Source organism: Aphidius gifuensis, linkage group LG6 (genome assembly GCF_014905175.1).
Source record: "Aphidius gifuensis isolate YNYX2018 linkage group LG6, ASM1490517v1, whole genome shotgun sequence".
In the NCBI taxonomy this organism is placed as follows: domain Eukaryota; kingdom Metazoa; phylum Arthropoda; class Insecta; order Hymenoptera; family Braconidae; genus Aphidius; species Aphidius gifuensis.
This window is the reverse complement of record NC_057793.1, coordinates 4,353,033-4,375,771: the sequence shown is the minus strand read 5'-3', so window position 1 is coordinate 4,375,771 and position 22,739 is coordinate 4,353,033. Positions and strand designations below refer to the sequence as shown.

Here is a 22,739-nt window from a genome sequence, read left to right as displayed (position 1 = left end):
CATGTTCCATTGAACCCTCTTGGGTTATCATCCAGAAAGAAGAAACTTCTAGCATACTATTTTATCAAATAATTTATGATGATAATAACTATTATTCAATTTAAATATTTTTTTAAATATTCCATGTGTCGCAATATGTGTTTACAAACATAGAATATTTTTTTTTTATCAATTTAAATAATAAGATTCATATTTTTCAATATGTATTCACAGATGTTTCTAGAATTTATTTAGACTGTGAATCCAATAGTCGTATGATTATTTTATTATTATTCAAAATAATATTTAAAAAATATGGAAAATTCAAAAATACTTGATGACGAGATAAAATACTCGACAAACGTCCTTCTTGAATTGTATAAACAACTGAATAATTAACATATCAAAAAAGGTGGAATAATCATTTATTTATATTATTTTTTCAAGACAAAGAAAATATTAATAATAAAAAACTCAAATATTGGTGCTTTGAGTCATCTTGTTTTTGAGGACATAAATTAAAAAAATTAATATTATGTTAAATAAATATAGAAATGATTTTAAAAATTAAATTTATTTATGTATTTTTTTATTTATTTATCTATTTATTTTCAACATTATAAGTGACTCTTTGAACCTGATTATAAACAAAAAATTTATCAACTTGATAATGTAATTTAACATTAAATTTCTCTTGCTTAAATAATATATATTATTTTTAAACTCATGTTTATGTAGCAAAGTCTCATTGACTTGTGAAAAATATAAAACAGTTTCACCTCTGACCTCGTGGATTTTTTTCTGTAAATTTTATATTATTTTTCATTATTTTGTGTGTGTGTTATCAGTTGTCAATAAAATTATCCTCTTGTATTTATTCTTCCACCACAAATACAGTTCCATTAAACAATATTTTTTTTTATTTTAAATATGTTTTTAAAGAACTCGTCGGTTCAATTTAAATTGAAGAAACTGAGAATGACGTAATTTCTGATTATAATATCCCCCCTTTAATATTTAAACGATCTCAGCAGCTAGAGCTGTGAAATAATCAAGCTAATCCACTCAGAAGATTTAATACTGTCGAGGAATCAGGTAGGTCTTTGAAGAAATAACATTTTTAATATATTTAACAGAAAAAAGAATGAAGAACAATTCAAATTTTTAGATAGTCGATTAATAATTTACATAAACGATTTAATACTTAATTTATAATTTAATTAATTTATATTTGTTTTTTTTTTTCGAATTTTTAAAAGTATTTAAAAAACATGAAGCTAGTAATATTTGCGGCAATCGTCGCACTCAGTGTCAACCTTGGCAACGCTCTTGATCCACATGAACACAACAAGGTTGTTTGCTATTGGAATTCTACCTCTTTCGAACGTCTTGGTAATAATTTTATCCTTTTTTAATCCATAGTTAATTAAAAACAAATGAATACTAAATTACTAATTAAATTTAATGGTGATTTATATTTTTAGGAGCTGGAAAATTTAAACTTGATGATCTAAAACCAGCATTAGAAGTTTGTACTCATTTGGTTTATGGATTCGCTGGGATTGAAGCTGGCACTTTCAAAGTATGTCACATTTAAATTTTTTAATTTTTTTTATTAAAATAAATAGAGTTCGATTAAATTGATGGAAAAACTATTTTTCATATTAAATTATTATTATTATTATTTGAAAATAAACTAAATATTTTCTTTTTTATTAGTTTTTGTAATTATTTTTTTATTTTTCAAAGGCTATCTCACTTCATCCAAGTATTGACACTGGTGCAGGATTTGGTTTTTATAAACAAGTCACACAATTAAAAAGGACTTATCCAGCTATCAAATTTTATCTGTCAATTGGTGGCAATGATGATCCATATGAGGAAACTCACAAATACTTGACCTTGGTAAATTAATTAAAAATCCATTATACAAGATAAAATAATTTACTTGACTCAATAATTGACTTTACCTAATTTTTTTTTTTTTTTTGCTCTGGTGATTTATTAATTAAAAAAAAAAGCTTGAATCGAAAGATGCAAGAAATGAATTTATCAAATCTGTCTCTATTATGCTCAATGAATACGATTTTGATGGAGTTGATCTTGCCTGGCAATTTCCACCTGTTAAATATGCTAAAAAACGTAACGCATTCGTCTCATTTTGGCATAAAATCAAGGTAAATATATAATATCAATATAATTTTAAAATATATTTTTTAAAAACTAATTTTTGTTACCCAATTATCATAATTACAGAAAACATTTGGCTATGGAAATTTCCATGATGAAAAAGAAGAAGAACACAAAACTGGATTCACTAATTTAGTTCGTGATTTGAAAGGTCAATTGAGAACAAAAAATAAGGATCTCACTATCACAGTACTTCCCCACGTTAATGCAACTGGTAAATAATATCATTTAAATTTTGATTGATAAATAGATGTCTTTATTCTATAAATTAATATATAAATTTTTTTTTTATTACCAGTATACTATGACATACGTCTTTTACAACCAAATATTGATGCTGTTCATTTAATGACATTTGATCAAAAAAATCCTGAAAGAAATCCCGATGAAGCTGATTATCCAGCTCCAATTTATGAGAGTTATGGACGTACTCTTCAAGACAATATTGATTTTAATGTCAGGTAAAAAATGAATAATTAAATTTAATTAAAAACTTAATTTAAAATTCAAACACAATATTCATTTTATAATAATGAAGCTGTTCTTCAAAGCATGAAATTATAATGAAAATATTTATATTATTTAATAAATTATTAGATACTGGCTTGAGCATGGAACTCCCGGTGGTAAAATAGTCATTGGTGTTCCATCATTTGCTCGTACCTGGAAATTAACAGAAGACAGTCAAATCTCTGGTGTACCACCAATTGTAGCTGATGGCCCTGGTGCTGCTGGTCCACATACAGCAATACCTGGTTTATTGTCTTATGCTGAAGTTTGTGCTCGTTTGACTGAAAGTGCTGTTGGAGGTCGTGTTAAACGTGTCAATGATCCATCAAAAAAATACGGAGGTATTACAGAGCATCTTGTCTTGTCTTGTACAGTATTATTTATTTATTAATTATTTATTTTCAATTAGGATATGCTTATCAATCATACAATAAAGACACATCAGCCGAGGGAATGTGGATTGGATTTGAAGATCCAGAAACAGCTGGAAACAAAGCTAGCTATGCCAAGGCTAAAGGTCTCGGTGGAGTTGCTATATTTGACTTGTCAACTGATGATTTTCGTGGTAATTGCAATGGTGATAAATTCCCAATTGTCAAAGCAGCTAAATATAAGCTTTAAAAAAATATCAATAATCTCAATTTTATAATTTAAATATTTTTCATCTATCAAATTTTTGATGTTAAAAAAAATATTAAAGTAATATACGAAAAATAAAAATGGTATTTTAAACTTTGATAATATATCAAGTAAAAAAAACAAAGTAATCAATAAAAACTAAAATTTTTCACATTAAAATTTTCTTTCTTTTCTTTTCTTTTCTTTTTTACAATTTAGCATATAGATATTTACATAACATATAATTTTATTTTCGTGCATTATTCTACAATTCCAATTTTTATTTAAAAACTAAAACAACACATTGGGTATTTTTGTGTGTATATATTTGTAAGTGTATATATATACCAAAGGTTTTATTTTTCATTGTAAACAGATGCTATAATGTGCAAATGGCACTCGGTTTACTTTTTATTTTATATTTTTATATAATTTTATTTTTTTTTTTTTTTTATTTTCATATATTAAGTTTCACAATTTTTCCGATAACTCGCCATTAAAAGCTCAAACGATAATCTGATAAAATAAGTTTTTTTTTTATTTTTCATTTTTAATCTGCTCATTGTGTTAATACTTCAAAAATACTGAGTATGGTTTTTGGAATTTTTGTTTTTTCAGTTATTTGATACACATGATGGTAATTTTATTTTTTGGTACACTTTGAATGATTGGGCACTCACATAATATAATAATAATATCAATAATTAAGATATAACATTTTTTTTTTTTTTTTTTTTTTAATTTTATTATTCTCTCCATTTAATTCAAATATACTTATATATATAATTTTTTTTTTATCGACTGGTCAACGAGATAAAATACGTCATAATAAGTAACCCTTTTTTTTTTATCTTTTATTTTAGTTATATATTAAAATAAGTAACTCTAATCACTATAGAGGAACTGGGAACTTATGTAATAATTTGTAAATTTTCATTGAGATAAATATAATGATGGGCATCTCGCAAAAAATGGTAAAAAAAAAAGATAACAATAATCTTTGGATAAAGCGCATTTTTCAGAAAAAAAAAATCAAATAATAATAATTATAATAATTTGCCAAAAGCAGCATAAAAAAATATGCTATATGGGAATTAATTTTCACTATTATTATTTCTACTATTTACTTTTTTTTTTCGTTTTTTTTTTTGTTTTTTTTTTCATTGAAAATTAGAAAATTTGATAATAAAAATCGGCATTGATTGAGTTACTTTGACTTTCCTTTTTTTTTGGATGACATTAATTTGAAAAGGACGGCTTTTCATTTAGGCTAAAAGGTAAAGCCAACAAGTTGCTTTATATGATATCCAAAATGACGAAGAAAAAAAAAAAATACTTTAATATTATTTTAATGCTTGAATAAATATTATTTAAACTGCTGTGTTTTTTTTTTATTTTGAAAACTCAAAAAATTCTATAAAAAAAATGTTACACGTGGAAAATTAATTTTAAAAACAAAATAATAATAATGTAGCATTTATGCAGGAAGAGCCGTTGGATGGATAGCCCATCTACCGAATAATATTTTTAAAAAATTGCATTTACTATTTTATTAATATTTATGTATATATATTTTTTTTTTCATTTGAATAAACTTGATGAAAAGGAGCAAATGTATGATGACACGAGCACTCGCAGTTAATACCTGATGATGATGATGATTCAACAACAATTTAAATATGATCTACATGAGCGAGCATCGTTTGACATTGTACCTACAATCTTGGTCCACATTATTGATACTAAATACTTGTAGTAATTTTTCAGTATCCTTGTAATTACCATGTTTACTTGTTAATGTGACTTTTTTATGTTTATGTGTTTTCATATATTTTCTACGTTTACCACGTGATAATGTTAGCTCAAGCATTTCTTCAAGACGTAAACGTATTGGCCAGCCATTATCACTGTCGGAATAATCATCAAATGGTACACCACCTTTGTAATAAACTGTCTCGTCATCTTGATTTAAATAATCATCGTCATAATATGATGTATCATCAATTGAATAATCAGTTAATGATATTGTATTTATATTATTTATTGATGAATCATAAATACGAACTGGTCTTGCAAGTGATGATGATTTTTGTATTATTGGTTTTTGTAAATTTTGATTAATTGATAAACAATTATTAATATTTATTTTTTTACTTGTTATTAAATCATAATTATAATTTTTTAATATAAATTTTGGCTCATTAATCGTTGTTTTTGTTGTTGTTGTAGTTGTTGTTGTTGTTGATGATGATGATGTCGTTGTTTCTGCATCAGCAATTGTATTTAACATATTATTTTTTAATTTTTTATTTTTAATTATTAATTTATCATAATTTAAATGTTTAATAATACATTCATTTTTATTACCATTTATATTGCAATAATTTTTAATACCATTAATATTATTATTATTATCATTAATATGATGACAATAATCATTACATTGTAAACAATCATAAAATTTTTCAACTCCTCTTTTATTTCGTTTTAGAGAATTTTTACATTCAAGCCAACAATCATTACCAATATTTGAATAATTAATTTTTTTAGGCTTACGTCACACTTCCTGAAGATATTTAAGAGGACACAATACCTCACGATGTCTAACATCACCGTCTTCATTAACATGACCAGATGATCTTGTGTCAGCTGCACATCTTATTTGTGCAACACCATCAACTTCATCACCAACTTGTATAACAATCTGTTGATAAATATTCATCATATATTTATATTATAACTAGTAATAATTGTTTTTTAATTTTATAAAATATTTAAAATACATACTTGATCTCTTAATAGTGTTACTGAATCAGCAAGTTGTAAATTTCTTGTAACTTGTAAAGTTTTTTGACCTGATTCAACTCTCATAACATAGGCACTAGGAAAATATCCAGCTCTACCACCCAAACATTTTCCTTTCCACCAATCTTTTTCTGATTTATCAATAACAGTTACCTTATAACCAGCTCTATATTAACATAAAAAATTACAAATAAATAAAACAACAAGTTATACATAATTTAAGAGTATAAACTTACTTTAAATCTAATTCATCACGATGACGTGCATCAAAATTATAAAGAATAACATAAAGATTGTTTGGTGGTAATACTCTTTTACCAGGTAAATTTAAATGTGACTGATTATTAGTATGTGGTGATGGACATGGTGATGTGCTTGCTGATGAATATGATTTTTCATTATCATCTGGTAATTCCATACTTGACATTCTAATTGTTGCACCACGTATATGACGATGAACAGAATGACCATGACCTGAACTGCATGGTGCTATAAAATTTAAATATCAACAACATAATCAAATTTAAATTATAAAATAATATTATTCATGATGATATCATTTTAAATAAAAATAAACTTACATAATCGATTTATACTTCCACTGTCTGAGTGTCTTGGTGGTGTTGCATCCTTGTGACCTGGATAGTAATCTCGTGGACGATGTCTGACATGTGCTGAACCCTCTGGAGAATCCAAGCTCAAACTCTTCATCCGTAGATTCAATCTTTCGCGTCTACGTTGTGGGCTATGTGGTGCTTCGTGTTTCATGATATCTATTATGAGTCAGTCCTTCACAACCGTATTGTGCTCGATGCTTGATGTCGTTTAACGTGCGACTGACCATTATTAACTTGCCAAAGACTCGATATTATTTTTACATAACATTATCATTTTATAATTTATATTCAAATTTCAATTTTTTTTCTTTCTTTCATTTATCATAAATTCATTTTTTTATATTTAATTATTTGCCAAAATTTAGTATCGAGTCTGAGTCAGTCAAACTACGATCAAACTACGTTTTTTTTTTTTTTTTTTTAAAAAATTTATTTTATATATAATCTATTTCTATTTTTATTTTTTTGTTATATTTAGTTTTTTAAATTCATTCAACTAAACCTTTAAAAGGTTCTACAACTATAGAAAAAAAAATAATGGAAATAAAAAACTAAAAAAAAAAAAAAATACCTAATTGGCACGCTCGACATCAGCCTCGAACACTTGTATTTCGTATTTATATATATTTTAAAAATATTAATTGTTATTAAAAAATATTATATTGAAAATCTAAGTAGAATAGAACAACAACAACAACATTGATTTGAAAAAAACAAAATGATAATAAACATAGTCTAAGTGTTTGCATATATATTTAAATATATGTTATCGATAAATAGATATTTAGAGAGATATAGTATATAGGTATAATATATGAGTAAATATACTATACATAAACATCAAGCAAATAGATATTATTATTATACATGAAGAAGAGACTCACAAGAAAATTTTCACGGCGGCTCATAGACCGTGCCACAGGGTATTTACTGTACATACATGTGGGAAAAAGAAAATAGGAAAAAAACAATGATGGAAACTAAAATTATATCGTCAATTGGGACACGACTCGGTACACATAAATTATCATCAATTATAAATTTATCATAATTATTATCATCATCATCAATAATAATTAAATTATAAATTAATTATTTTTTTTGAAAATAAAATTAACAAAATTATGCATTAATTAAGGATAAAATAATATATTTATACAAACTCATTAAAATTTTTATTTACATTATTTACAAAGAACAAAGAAAAAAAAAATAATAATTTAAAATTAAAAAGAGAGAGAGAGAGACAGTATATTTGAATTTTGTTATCAGAGAAAATCAATAAATTCAATAAAAAATAAAATATATCAATTTAGATAAATGAGAGGATCGTTCATTGGATGGGCAGTGTCTGATATATCACTTGACAATAATTGAAATATAATACGTCCAAATTTGAATGATCAATAATCATAATCATGCGATTTTTTTGAAGATTTAATAAGTGTCTCATAATAAGACAATGCCAATTGATATTATGTGATGTATTGTCTTGATATTGTCTCGTTAATTTCATTGTATATAATACCTGCTAGCTATATATATAACAACAATATATATACAATTATATATGTGAATGACATTTGACATACAATTGATGATTAAATTGTCATTCAAATTATGATAATTGAAAACTGTTATATATATGTATGAATTTTTAAATATATACTTGATTATTTGATCATTGATATATATGATTTTGAACTATTTGTTTAACTAGAGGCTCTTGTTCGTATTCTGTAAATGTATGCTGTTATATCGAGTGGATTTTGTGATAGCAATGTTCATACTTGCTCCAGGGCTATACGACATTTAAATCGAAATATTCATCCACACACACACACACGCAATCAACTTGAAAATCGACCTCATTATTATCGTGAAAGCATGTATAGTGATCGACATCAATGCAAGAGAATCCTTTTCTTTTTTTTTTTAAATATTTTTATCCAACTATTATATCGAGTATAGATTCACATCAACATTGACGATGATGATGAGGTTGAGGTCGAGTGACCTCACTCTCCTTCTTCTGTATTGTACAATCAATCATTCATTCTCTTTTTTTTTTTTCCCTTTTGCTATTTTATACACACACCCTTGCATAAAAGCACACACACACAGATTTTCTTTAATGATATTTTCACTGAATGTACATAGATTGTTCATCATTCAAGCACATATTGCTTCTGATGGCTTGAAGAGATCAATGTCTTGTACAGCACCTCTAGCATCACCAACAACAATCTTAATAAGATCATTAATTAAATTTTAATTAATTGAAACGATCATTATCTGAATTGTTTTTTTTTTTTTGCACCATTCAATTGTTCATTTATTTTTTTTCTTTTGTTTTATTATTTCGCGCACCATTTTGTCCTTATTTATCTTGATTGTTATTTTTTTTTTATTTTTTATTTTTTTTGTATTATTAGCGAATTTTTTTTCCACTTGATTGTGCTTTTAACGGTGACCTTGGTGATGACCAAGATGGTGATGGTGATGGCTCCGGGCTCATTAGCACCAGTGGCTGGCCAGAGGCACGTGTTCCTGATGAGGATCCACTGCTGATTCCTGATTCAATTTAATTGAACAAAAAAAAAAAAGGGGATTTCTTTTTTTCGTGTTATTTTTTTTTTTTATTGGTTTTATTTATCATCTGTCACGTTATATAATAATAATAATGAATAAAATGTCATCGTCTTTTATTGACGTTACGTTTATTTCGACGAAAAAATGAGGAAGACGATGACGACCTCGGTGATGAGGTTGAGGCGGACACTTGGGTCATCAAGACGAGGGGCTGGCCAAATGGTCGAGTACCCGACGAGGATCCACCACTACCACGTCCTACGCCCAATTCAATAATTATTCTTTTTTTTTTATTTTTTATTTATAAAAATACAACGTCTTTGTCAATAACACGTTTGTCATTAATACTTGACCGAGATTTTTCAATGATATATAAAAAACAAAATTTATAAAAAAAAACTTGAAATGATTTTTATCAAGTTTTTTAATTAATGGAATATACATAAGTCTTATCATCAGCCAACTCAACTAAAAGCGAGAGGATAAAAAAAAACGAAGAACTCTGATAACTCTGTCCCAATTAGTATACTAGTTAGTTTTGTTATTAAAAAAAAAAAAAAGATTTAAAAAGATAACAAAAAAAAAATAGATAAAAATTACTTCAGTATATAAAAATTTAAAAATTATTGAAGAAACAAAGAAGCATTCAAAAAATAAAGCGAAAGAAAAAAAGTAATTTTAAATAGTAAAATTACATTGACAATTTATGTATTGTCAACAATGTTTTGTGTTGTTGTGTAAATGAAATGAATAAGCGATGAAGTTGCTTGATTCTTTCGGTAATTTATTGCAAAAATAAAAACGGTAACGCTATTGGTACTCAATACGGGGGAATTTACGGGGACATTTATACAGGTTACGAGAAAATTTACGGTGAACATAGCCACCGTTGTATGTGTAGGACTGATTACATTGTATGTGAAACCCGTAAATGTCCCCGTATTTCCCGTAAATTTCCCCGTATGAGTGCCAATAACGATTTCGAAATAAAAATACCAATGAATAGGTAAATTTTAAATTACACTGATAACTGTAATATTGTACAATAATAAAGTTGACAATGCAAAATCATTTTCATTCAATTCATCCCTAAATTTTAAGCACTCATTAAACAAGTACAATAAGTTTCTACCGGCAATTATATTTCAATTCGAAATATAGATAGAAATTTGTAATTTTTTTCGAAAATAAATACTTAATAAACATAAATAAAAAAGAGATATTTATAAATATATGAAATGATAAATGATTAATGTAGGTGAGAATATAAAAATATAAAAAAAGTAATTTAAAAGCTCATATATAAAAGCATAAACGAGTCGTGTCCCGGACGTGAAAGCGATGACCTGTAAAATACTTATAGAGAAAAAATAAATAAAAAAAAGGTGTATATATAGAATAAATGTTAGTTAAGGTGGGTAATAATGTCTTACCAGAGGTGGACGAGGAACAGGGGTGGGACGTTGCTGTTCTTCCTGACAATGGACCACCACCAGATGAATGATCAGTAGTAGTTGGTGGTGTTGGTGGTGAACTTGTTGAATTTCCACGTATTTCACCAGCTTGTTTAAGTACTTGATATGTTGCATCCACATCTGCTGAGCGATTTATCGTTTTTTTTTTTTTTGCAAAAAAAATTATATGCAAAAAAAAAAGAGAAAAAAAAAAAAAACAATAACACATGTATGATGAGACATGATGAATTATTTGGATTGATTAAAAAAATAAATTTATTATTTATTTATTTATATTGTTTAATTTTTTTCGATTTGGTATTTGAGCTTTTTTTTATCATATTTTGATTGACGTTAAGATGAGCTGCTATGGGGGGGCTATGATGAGCTATGAGCAGGACAAAAAAAACAAAAAAAAATTTCTTTGAATGATTGATCTATCGATAATGTTCACACGATAAATGGCTTCAATGAGGAATAACTGACTATCATGTACGTGACTCTGTGACCCGTGGCCGACAAATTTATATAAATAAAAAAAGCACAACAAAAGATAAAAAATATATATATAAAAAAAAACACACACACGTGTTGATAGAAAGAGGAAATACTTGGATGACCACTAAAGATGAAAAAAAAAAAAAAAAAAAAAACTACGATAAATTTGAAGCATTGAACTCACTTCACTCCATTAATTCATGATTGTGATCAGAAGACTGAGCAGTGAGGAAATACTTTTACCAAAAGCTTTAACCATTAGTATATAATTTGAAATATTGATAAAAGCTTCATCATCATTATCATCAAGCTCAAATAACCGTAAAATATATCGTATGATTTTTTGATGAATTTATGCGAATATGGCAATGATGATACACTTGAGTAAATGTGCGTATTTTTTATATATTTTTAATATTTTTTTAAAATTATTAGCAGTTTGTTTTTTGTTAGTTTTGTTTGCCAAAATAATATTAAAACCATCAGCCAAAATGCATCAAAAAAGAAAACAATATATTTAATTAAAAAAAAAAAAATTAAAAATTAATATTAATATTTGTTTACTGTATTTTTTTTATTTTATTTTTTTAGTAATTTAAAAAAATTAAAAATAAAAATCATTACTCAGAGGAGAAACACACGTTTGAAAAAAAAAAATATTTTAATCCTGCACAACCTCATCGCCGATACGTCAAATAAATATTTTAAAAAAAAGAAAAAAACAATTAAAATAATTTTTTAAAAATATTTTAAATTACCCTGTTATTTTTTTAAATTTTAATTTTTTTAAATTTAAATATTTTAAATGTATTTTCCGTCTACTTTAAAAGGTGAATGTTTCTCCCCTTGATAGCTATCAACTGGGGCGGGTCAACTAATTTATTAAAATTTAAATATATATGTATATAAATATTTTTCTTCAAATATTTACCATACAATTAGCATATTTAAATAAAAAAAAGATATTTTCAACATGTTGTAAAATTGAATAATATATTTATAATAAATTAATATTGATTACTCACTGTGCTCAGTTGACGGTGTATCATCAACAGATAATTGAGTTGTTTTTTGACGTCGTAAAAGTGGGATACCACCACCGCGTTTTGGTGCAAGACTTGGACAATTTGTTGGTTGAACGAGATTAATACAATCAGCATGAGCATTTACTTTGCAACTACGACATCTGAGACCCTGACGACTATGTCCACGTAACACCTGGCCACAACCATCACATGGTGTTATTTTACGATAAGTATATTCTCGCCACTGGTGACCACCCTCAGACTCTAAATTTTTCCTATAAATTTAAAATAAAACAGAATGAAAACTAAAACAAAAAATACAAACAGTTTTATTTATCAAGCACCATCAGGATGATTAAAAAAAATAACAATAAACAATTTTAATAACAAAAAGCAATGAGCAATCAGTTGAGCTTTGTCAAGTAGTCCTTGTTCAACTCGTTCAACTGGACTTTTTTATTTTTTTTTTAGTTTCAAAACTTAAATGATAATGAGTCCAAGCAAGTTCTATTCATTTTCAACTTTTTTTTTTTAATTCATTAACTTTTTTTACCTTTTCTCTTTCAACCTTTCATTGTACTTTTTTTTTGTCATATTTTTTTTTTTTATTACCATGTAATACTATCATCATTATTATCATAAATATTTATAGTTTTCTTTTTTCATTGAAACACTGAATATATTTTTATGGTTACAGTATATCAAAGCTTGAATTTCATTACCTGGACATTGCGACGACTGTCGAGACAGCATGGTACATTGCTTGCTTTCCTCTTTGTAAGTATTGCCAAAAAAATTTTAGAGTTAGTTGGTTTTTTTTTTTTTTTTTTGTGGGATAAAAGCCAATGAAAAATAACAATGTTAAAAATACTCTATTATATTATTTTTTAAATTGGATTGTAAATATGAGAAACAAAAAAAAAGTGCAATTTGTTATTATAATTCAACTGACTTTTCAGATGACGTTGGTGTTGTTGGTGAACTAGTTTTGAGACTTTTAAAAGCCTTGAGCCATTTGTGCTTTGTACTTCCATTTGAACCGTTCGACATTTTTCGATTGCTAACACCATCCGGTGGACTAACGTCTCCAGTACCAAATAATTCCTTCTGTAAATTAAAAACAAAAAAAAAAAAAAAAAAATGATAAAAAAAAACGCCAAGTATTTTACAATAACGACTAAAATAAGCTGAAAAATATTAAAAATCCATTCATCATTTTATTATAAAATCACTTCAGACAAGAGCATCATTATATTGAATAAAAATAAAAAATTTAAAAAGAAAAAAAAGCACTAAAATATTTTACGATAATGGATCTTGTAATTAGGCAAAACTTGACACGATAAAATCCTGGATATTGAGGGCTTTGTACTTTGCTTTCATGTCACTCACTATCTACCTTAAAAAAAAAATTTAAAAAAAAAAAAAAAAAAATACACCTATATTGAAGCCTGCATAATCGATATTACCAAGTCAAATTTTTTTTTTTTCTCTGTCATTATAATGATTTTATAAATTGATGAATTTTATCGTATTTTTATTATTATTTTATTTATTTTTAGATTTATATTTAGTCAAATAATTTAAGGCATTTCATGTGATGACTGTCTGTTTGTTTGTATTTTTTTAAACTCCCTCAACCACATCAGGCAATCGAAAATTTATTCTGTCAGAAAATGGGTGAACTAGATAACTCCTCACCCCTTTCTTCTTTTTTTTTTTATTTTTTCTTTTGCTCCTGTATACCTACTGAATTTCTTCGTTTTACTTTTACCTTTTCCTCTTTCTCTCTCTCTCTCTCTCTCTTTCAATCGACCCACTATCCTTTTTACAACATTCAGGTATATCCTCTCGTCATTTTATTTTCATTTCATTTTGTGTATATGATCCAATACCCAGTGGCATGAATATTGGTTTTAAATTTAATTAAATTGGACGTTGGTAAAATCGTTTGAACTATTATATATATAGCAATATTATTTTGTACGATTGTATTGATTTATTATTTTTTAATTTTATGAATAATATATATTTTTTAAATGTAGAAAATATTTTAAATCCAACGGATTCTCATTTAATCACGTTTCTACATTTTCATTATTATTGGTCGAGATAAGGTAGATATGCTTGCCACGTATTTTCATCAGACAAAATCCTTTTCAAATTATACCGCATGTATAATTTGAACATTCAAATATTATAGAGATAATTATAATTTTATTTGAATTATTATTATTATTTTTCAATTCAAAAGAACAAAAGAGTCAATGAAAATTTGACAAGAAATAAAAAATATATGCACGGATTTTTTATGAATTAAATTAATATTTTTTTTTATCACATGTATAATAAAAAATAAATGATAACACAGATAAAATATAATAAAATTATAAGTCGTAAATAATATTATGGTTTTATTCCTTTGGTTATTGATATAGAAAAAAAAATAATATTTCAATTGATGTATTGCATAACATCAATTTTAAATTTTATCAATAGAATAAATTTCAATAAAAAAAAAAATAAATATTAGTTGATTTAATAATTAAAACAAAATATTTTTATAAAATTAATTATATATTTCTATTTTTAATTTTCCATTCAAGTGTAAATAATTTTCTACACGCGCATAAATTTATTTTAAATTATCTTAACAATAAATAGAAAATAAAAAAACAACAATAGTAAAAAAAAAATAAAATAATAATTAATAAAATACAAGTATTTTTTAAATGTAAAAAAATTAACAGAAATAATCACTTGCATATGAGATAATTTGATTCTTCAACACAAACACAATCCCACGTAGAGTGGTAAATAATGTCCATGCAGTTAAATTTATTGTATGAAAACAATGAGCTATGATAAAGAAACAATGATATATTTCTTTTAATTTTTTAATACTCTCTTTGAATTAAATAACAAAAAATAAATAAAAATAAATATTATATATATCATCAACAACAACAACAAAAACAACAACAACAACAATGTGTAATTCACTGTTGACACTTGAATAATTGATAATTAAAATTGATAATGTTGATAATTATTTACTAACAAATCTTGTACGTAGTGTTGACCAGCCCATAACTTTATTATAATAATATTAATATTAATAAAAATATATTTATTTGGAATATTATCGATGATCCTTCTATCCTGACCTAGGCAAGTAACTACGGACACGACCGGGATAGATTTTACCCGAGCAGTTGTCGAGGCGAACTTGGGTATGACCCAGTTGTTACAGCGCATGTCATAACAACTATTGCGCGCGTTATTTATTTTGTTGTTGGGTACCCTCTTCATCATTATATATATTTATTTATCATTTTTTTTTTTTTTTTTTTATTCTTTTAATTTATTCATATTACTATTGATATCCATTTCTTTCATTTTTTTTTTTTTTTTTTCATAACGAGCTATGTAAAAATTATTTTATTATTACTATTATTATTATTATATACCTGTTTTATATTTATCTATTGTACACTTGTCTAATTTTATAAATATAAATTTTTTTTTTGTTAATAAATAACAAGTAATTTTTAAGATTAAAAAATAGTGAAATTAAAAAATAAAAATAATTTTAAATTGTTGTTTTAATTTTTTAAATAAAAATATATATTTTAATGTTTTTTTTTAGTCAGTATATTGTATGACTTTTGTTGACGACAACTTAGTTGAGACTGACGATATTCTCTCACTAGTCTCGACAGGTGAATTTTACTTTTTTCTTGTTTACAAAAAAAAAAAACACGTGTACACTGTATGCGCGCATGTGCATTTAAAAAGCTCACATTTATATTTTTAATATTTTTTAAATATTTGTCACTTAAAAATTGCTTGAAGAGCTTTAATGATTTACTACGGTTCGGTGACTTGGGTTTGAATCACCTTGAAAGTCTCCTTTGTCACTCGTTTTATACTCGACCGAACAATGGCAAAGTAAAAAAAAAAAAAATTGAAACAAAAAAAAAAGTCTAGTCGAATTCGATTTATGTAGCTAGAGTGTAGACACTTTAGACTTGGCTAATTTTAATCGTCTCGAATTTCTTATATACAATTCAAAATGAGACTCTTCATTCCCAAATCGACTTGGTCTTTTTTTTTTTTTTTCATCATCATCATTCTTTGCTCTTTGTTTTTTTGTTTTCTATTTCTATTCACACATCTGTTGAATTTTTTTATTTTTCAATTCATCTATTAATTTATTTTATTTTTATTTAAATTATTTTTTTTTTATTATTATTATGTTGTCATGAAGCTTTAGAGTTAATACCAGTCTATTCATATTAATATATATTTTATGTATGTATTTTTTTATTTTATTATGGAAATAAAATTTCTTTTGTATTTCCGTATATATTGATAAAGAATTATCGTCATTGAAAGCTTAATATCGTTGAAAAATTCACTGAGCAGCATATTTCATTGAATTTTATTTTCACATCATTTTTATCATCTAAAAAAAATAAATATACTGTGTATATATAAAAATGATGCGTCTGTTAAATGTATATCATAAACTTTTTATTAACATTTGAAAAATCTTTGAACAGTTGATAGCTTAAATTTTATTCTTCGTGGTACGATCAAGTGGATCATATTTGATACACTCTACTGAATATCACTGATATCCCCGTTATTGTCACAGCTAAGCACACTGTGGTGGAGCTTTTTTTTTTCATTCAACAACATATTTACAATGTCAGCTATCATACCGTAGCACTCTATTTATTTTTTTTTTTAATATTTCTTTATCTTTTCAGAAGGGTTTTTTTATTTTGTCACACTCAGCTCGCCCATTTCATTCTTCATCTTTGATCGCAAAAAACCCAAAAGCTTTTTTTTTGTGTCATGGTCTGAGGTCTCATCCTGATACTTTTTGTAAAACTTTAGGTTTAAAGCTTCTTCATTTTGCTATCTTGTCACGTGCTTGTTAAACGAGGAAACGCAAAAGACATAACAAATAAATAGTTTTTTAAAAAAAGTAGTATGTGTCAACGTATGTACCGACATGTATTGAAAATTGTCTTTTTTATCTTAGGTTTATTTTTTTTTCGGTTATCTTCTCACGTGCCTGTTAAGTAATAAAACATAAAAGAGAAAAAAAATTTAACAAATCAATAATAAATAAATAAATCAATAAATAAATAATAAATAAATTTAAAAAAAAAAATAAAAAAAGTAGTATGTATTTACTGAAATATATGATGTAATAATAATGATATTTTTATTATTTATTTTTACGGCATTCAACATTCGAAGCAAGTTTTAAAAAAATAAAATAAGTTCATAAACTTGTAGTGCATCGAAAAACGATCGTCATGTATGACCGAGTAAATAAAAAAAAAAAAAAACATATATATTTTATGTAAAAACATATGAATGACATGTTGTTATATAAGTATACATATATTGCAATCGATTATCATCATCGAGTATTACACAAGCGATTATCTTTTAGCGATTCAGTCATTGAATGAAAATAAAAAATGTAATATAAGTATCTAATACCACCACAACCCTAATCATCACGATCCAATTTTTTTAAATGCGCCAAAGAATCTACCCAGCCAATTTATCATCGTCTTATTTTCGTATTACTCTGGTTAAAACCTTTTTTTTTTTTTATCGTTTTTCTTCTTTTTTAAAAGTATTTTTATTTTCTCTATCAAGCCACAAAGAATCCCACCACTTGAGTTAAGTTTAGATGAAGAGAAATGTAGACTTTAATCAACCCTCAGGGCATGTTGATGATTTCAAATCTGTTTTACTTTCATAATGTTTTTTATATTTTTTTTTTTTCGTTTGAAAAAAGTTATTAAAATTTTAAATTATGAGAAACAAAATTTTGATGAATTATTTTCCTATTATTATTATATTTTTTTTTTTTTTTATTATCAATGTATTTTTAATATTTCAAAATATTTTTCAAATCAATATTAATACTTCAAAATATTTTTAATATCAAAATTAATACTTGAAAATATTTTTCAAATCAAAATTAATATTTCAAAATATTTTTAATATCATAATTAATATTTTGAAATATTTTTCAATCAAAATTGTTTTCATATAAATGAATTTTTTTTTTTTATGAACATTTTTGTGATAAAATCTAATAAAAAATTTACAATTTAAATCATTTTATTTTTTTGAATTTTATAGAATTAAAAAAAAAAAAGAAAAAACTTTGAATTATGAATATTAGATTTTTATAATTTCCATAATCACTTGAGTGTTACATTTGATTTTTTTTTTTTATTTCATTATTTTATTAGCTTAGTTGAAGCTGTGATAATAAGAGATTTTTCATTTTATTAATACAGTATGGTTCATTTTATCCCTTGTTGAATTTATGACTAACAATTTGTTGCCAGATAAAAATTATGAGATTTTCTTTTTTGAAAAAAAAAAACATTTTTTATTTTTCTACCCTATCACGCGTCATTGCTCTGCACCTTCTTCCCCTTGACATAAAACCACCCTCGATAGTTGAGCTTAATCTTTGAATTTGAGAATTTTTTTTTATATATTACATTTACGTTATCAAAAAATAAATAAAAACTATCCAAACAATATTTCTTTTTTTTTTTTTGTTTTTTCCATTATTATTATTATTCATTTATTTTTATAAAATATAAATAGTATTTATAAAAATACATTTTTTAACGCCTTCCAAATTGATCAATTAAATAGTGTACAAGCTTTCACCACAAATTTTAAAAGGTTTCATTTTGAAAATGAATATTAAAGTCTACGCGATGACGCAACGAAAGAAATGAAGAAATAAAAAAATAAAAAAGCGGTCACGTTGGTTGTGTTGAATGCAGGTGAGAATAATAATCAAATCACTGAAAGCCAATTACCCCAAGAAAATAAAATAGAAAAAAAAAGATATTTTAAAAAGAAAATTCCCTTAAGTTTCATCAGGGAATATTAAGGTCTCTATAAATATCACTAAATCGTCTAGCTTTTATATGAAAATATATATATAAAAATTAAATGAAAAAAAAAAAATAAAAAATCATAAATATATATAAAATTTTAGTACATTTTTTGGTGCCTATACATCTAACAATAAAATTTTCTAAAAGCCCAAAATTTATTGTATGGCTGAGGAGTTTTTCCCAGTGTGTCTCAACCAAAAACCCGTTCCATTCAACCGAATGTAAATTGTCTGAGTGTAATATGGATATGGATATATGTTTAGACAAGAGACACCTCTTTCTCTTCATCTTTTTTCGTATTTTCCCTCGAGCAATTCTCTTAACCATTATTACTTTATCGTCTTTGCAGCCATAAAGTATCTAATAAAATAAATACAAAGTGTAACACTGCGAGACGAGAGACCTTTTTTTTTTTTTCTCTTAAATACATGAAAAAAAAAAAACAAGCCTAAATAATAATAAAATAAATAAATATAAATTTTCATTCAAATAATGGTTAAAGAAAAAGAAAAAAAAAACTTGTATATACCAGTGATATTATCCATATATAAATTATAAATTAATAATATTAAAAAATATTATAAAATTTTACCTGAGCTTGCACAGCAGCAAAGTGCAAATGTGCAACACCGAGGTCAAATCGTTTCATTGATATATCCTCTTGCAATTCAGATACTTTTGTATGCAAATTTCCTTCTGCACTTCTGTGAAATATTTAAAAAAAAAACTATTATTATTTATGTGATATAATAAAAAATATTATAGTAATGTTTTGAGGTGACTATTATTTTTGTGTCTCTATAAAATTTCTCGTTGAACTATTTAACGAGTTAGTGAAAAAAAAAAATACTAAAATAAAAGCACACATTTTATTTGATAACAAGTAGTTAGTTTATTTTAAAAATAAAAAAAAAACTTACTTTTTTTGCATACGCATAAGTGCATCAAGTGAATCTTGAAGTCTACCAATTTCAAGTGTAAGATTATCAGCTTCACGACGTAAATCATCAAGTGCTGTTTGTGAATTTTGTCCATTTGGTACTAATTCATCACGTAATGTTGGTACTTGATTAATTCTTTCAACTGGTATTTGTTCTGGTGGTGTTAATGGTACAAATAATCTTCTTGGTGGTTTTTTAGGTGTTGATAATGATGATAAATTTTTAGCTAATAATTGTAAATCATTATTAGCCGAAACATTTTGTGCTTCTTTACCAAGTGATTGATAACGTTTTGCACCTTCTTGTGCACGTTCACCAGCAGCTTCAGATATACCAGCAACACAACTACATGTTAAACTACTTAATTCTTCATAAACTTCAGCAATTTCACCAAGTAAACTTGGTAAACAATGATATTGATATCTTTCAGCAATTGCATTTGTTGCACGTAATTGTAATACATATGAATTATGTGCTTCTAAATAAGCACGTCGTTGATTAGCTTCTTGTTCACTACCACCACCTCCATCACAATTTGATGTTAATAAAACTGCGTATGCACGTTTATAATCATTTCTTGCACGTTGTAATTTTTCTTCTGTTTTACTAACAACTTGTTCATATGCTTCACGATGTGCAAATACCTCAAAAATAAATAAATATATATTATTATTATCAAATTTAAACATTTGCAAATTAAATTTATTACTGGATTAATCCATGCCAAATGGCAACGTCTTCATCTAAAGCATTTGATTTATACTATAAATATATTTTAAAATTTAACTTATTATTAATATTTATTAATCAAACTTTTTTAAATAAAATTATTCGTTAAATATATGTTGTTTGTTTTTGTATTTTTTTTTTTTATTTAATTATAATCGTGGTTTTCATTAAATATTCAAACTTAAACCTTTAAGAACCCTTGTACATATTCAAACTATGTAACTTTTAAACTTAACACTTGACTTATTTACGCACAAGTGTTTCAAACATTTGAGATTCTGTTATTATTATTGTTTTGTATTTTAAATTAACGTTATTATATTAAAACTTTTGATGTTTAAATAATTAAAAAATTTATAAAATTTAACATTGTCAGTAAAAAAAAAACATAACAATAATATATATACGTACTTTACGTGATTGTAATTTTCTATGAAAACTTGCTTCAAGTGTTGGTCTTGATAATTGCTGTTGTAATATACCAGCAAGATCTTGATGTGCTGCTGCATCAGCTTCAACTTGTCGTAGTAAATTTTCCCAAACACGTCTCATTCCACCACCATCACCACGTGTCTCACCAGATCTTCCACGAAATTCATCCACAAGTCTACGCACGTTGGCCGCATGACTCTCCATTTCTCCTCCCAACTCCTGGGCAAACTCTGATACTGCAAGGTTTTTCCAGCAAAAAAATAAAAAAAATATAAAATAAATATATAAAAAAACAACTACTAACCCAAGTGAAAAAAAAATATTATGTATAAACACAGTGTGTTCACAATGAAAACAGTTGCTACTTGAATAAAATATGAAGAACGAAAATAGTAGTAAGTATCATATAAAAAAAAAAAAAAAAAAAGACTATAAATCGACAAGAGTTTTATGAGATATATTCTATGTTTATCTGTATGAAAAAACCGTAAATATACATAATGTTTTTAAAGTTTTTTTTATTTTTTATATATTGGTTGTTTTAAGAATTTTACATATATATAAGATTGTCTATTTTGTATTAAAAGTTAGAGGGGTTGATTCTCATATATCTCTTGTGCAGACAAACATAAATTCAATTTGGAAAATGTTCAAACAAAAATGTCAGATACGTTTGGCATCACACACACTATATATCGATCATATATAAATATTATTTTATCCCAGTTTATATATTTATTCGCAATTTTATAAAATTTATAAATGCGCGCGTTTGTGTCAGTGTGTGTTGTTTTTTTTTAAAAAACTTTTTGTGACAAGTTTTAATGAAGTTTGGCTTGAATAACCGAGATTAAATACAATGACTATATAACTATTGAGTTAAACATTTATAATTATATATATACTTTTGTGTATGAATAAATATTAAAATTAAATTTTTAATATGCAATGGTTAAACACGTCTTTGGTAACCACTCGAGACAATTCTTGTCAACTCTTGGCATTCAGCTGTTTGTGTCTTTACTTTGTATACAACTTTTTTTAATTAAGAAAAATCAATTTATAAAAAAATAAAATAGAACATAACACTTCAAGATATTTATTTTATTTTTTTTCTCAATTTTTAATTGACTTTTGTTCTCTTTGTGGCTTCATGATCGACAATAATATATATTTTCTTATCATTCTCAGCAGACAGCTTAATTCCTATCTCAATCAATCCCTCCATAAAACCCATTAAACTGTCAATCTGTTTTCATGACGTCTCTTAAAAAAATAAAAAAACAGGTGCAAGTGAGTACCTTAATTTTCTTTTACAATCACTATTCTAGCTTTTTTTTTTTTTTTTCATTTATTTTACTATTTTTATTATTCAATTGTTTGTTCTTTG

General features: G+C 25.4%; 2 protein-coding genes across 8 annotated transcripts in view; one reads left to right on the top strand and one right to left on the bottom strand.

Moving 5' to 3' along the window:
• Positions 1-944: 944 nt before the first annotated feature.
• LOC122858975 (chitinase-like protein Idgf4) lies at positions 945-3,344 on the top strand. Its single transcript, XM_044162257.1, has 9 exons — positions 945-1,074; positions 1,239-1,371; positions 1,464-1,561; positions 1,729-1,884; positions 2,001-2,156; positions 2,236-2,383; positions 2,468-2,630; positions 2,767-3,020; positions 3,089-3,344. The coding sequence occupies exons 2-9, from the start codon at positions 1,251-1,253 to the stop codon at positions 3,298-3,300; spliced, it is 1,308 nt and encodes a 435-aa protein (XP_044018192.1). The 5' UTR covers positions 945-1,074; positions 1,239-1,250; the 3' UTR covers positions 3,301-3,344.
• A 670-nt stretch (positions 3,345-4,014) lies between these two features.
• LOC122858973 overlaps positions 4,015-22,739 on the bottom strand; it is a 29,646-nt gene continuing 10,921 nt past the window's right edge. For 2 of the 7 annotated variants that reach the window (XM_044162249.1, XM_044162250.1), the window contains 11 exons: positions 21,329-21,585; positions 20,168-20,832; positions 19,840-19,951; positions 13,241-13,395; positions 13,011-13,061; positions 12,289-12,563; positions 10,745-10,909; positions 6,684-6,875; positions 6,339-6,591; positions 6,085-6,268; positions 4,015-6,001 (listed from right to left, as the gene is read on the bottom strand). In XM_044162249.1, the coding sequence (XP_044018184.1) occupies positions 5,855-6,001; positions 6,085-6,268; positions 6,339-6,591; positions 6,684-6,875; positions 10,745-10,909; positions 12,289-12,563; positions 13,011-13,061; positions 13,241-13,395; positions 19,840-19,951; positions 20,168-20,832; positions 21,329-21,585 (2,456 nt within the window). In that variant the 3' untranslated portion in view covers positions 4,015-5,854. The remainder of the gene's footprint in view (positions 6,002-6,084; positions 6,269-6,338; positions 6,592-6,683; positions 6,876-10,744; positions 10,910-12,288; positions 12,564-13,010; positions 13,062-13,240; positions 13,396-19,839; positions 19,952-20,167; positions 20,833-21,328; positions 21,586-22,739) is intronic. The other 5 variants (XM_044162255.1, XM_044162254.1, XM_044162252.1 and 2 more) reach the window with 4 other exon arrangements.

Coding starts and splice junctions, on each gene's coding strand:
- LOC122858975 (XM_044162257.1), top strand. CDS start 1,251: ATGAAGCTAGTAATATTTGCGGCAATCGTCGCACTCAGTGTCAACCTT. Junction 1,562..1,728: donor TTGAAGCTGGCACTTTCAAA/GTATGTCACATT, acceptor TATTTTTCAAAG/GCTATCTCACTTCATCCAAG. Junction 2,157..2,235: donor CATTTTGGCATAAAATCAAG/GTAAATATATAA, acceptor TCATAATTACAG/AAAACATTTGGCTATGGAAA.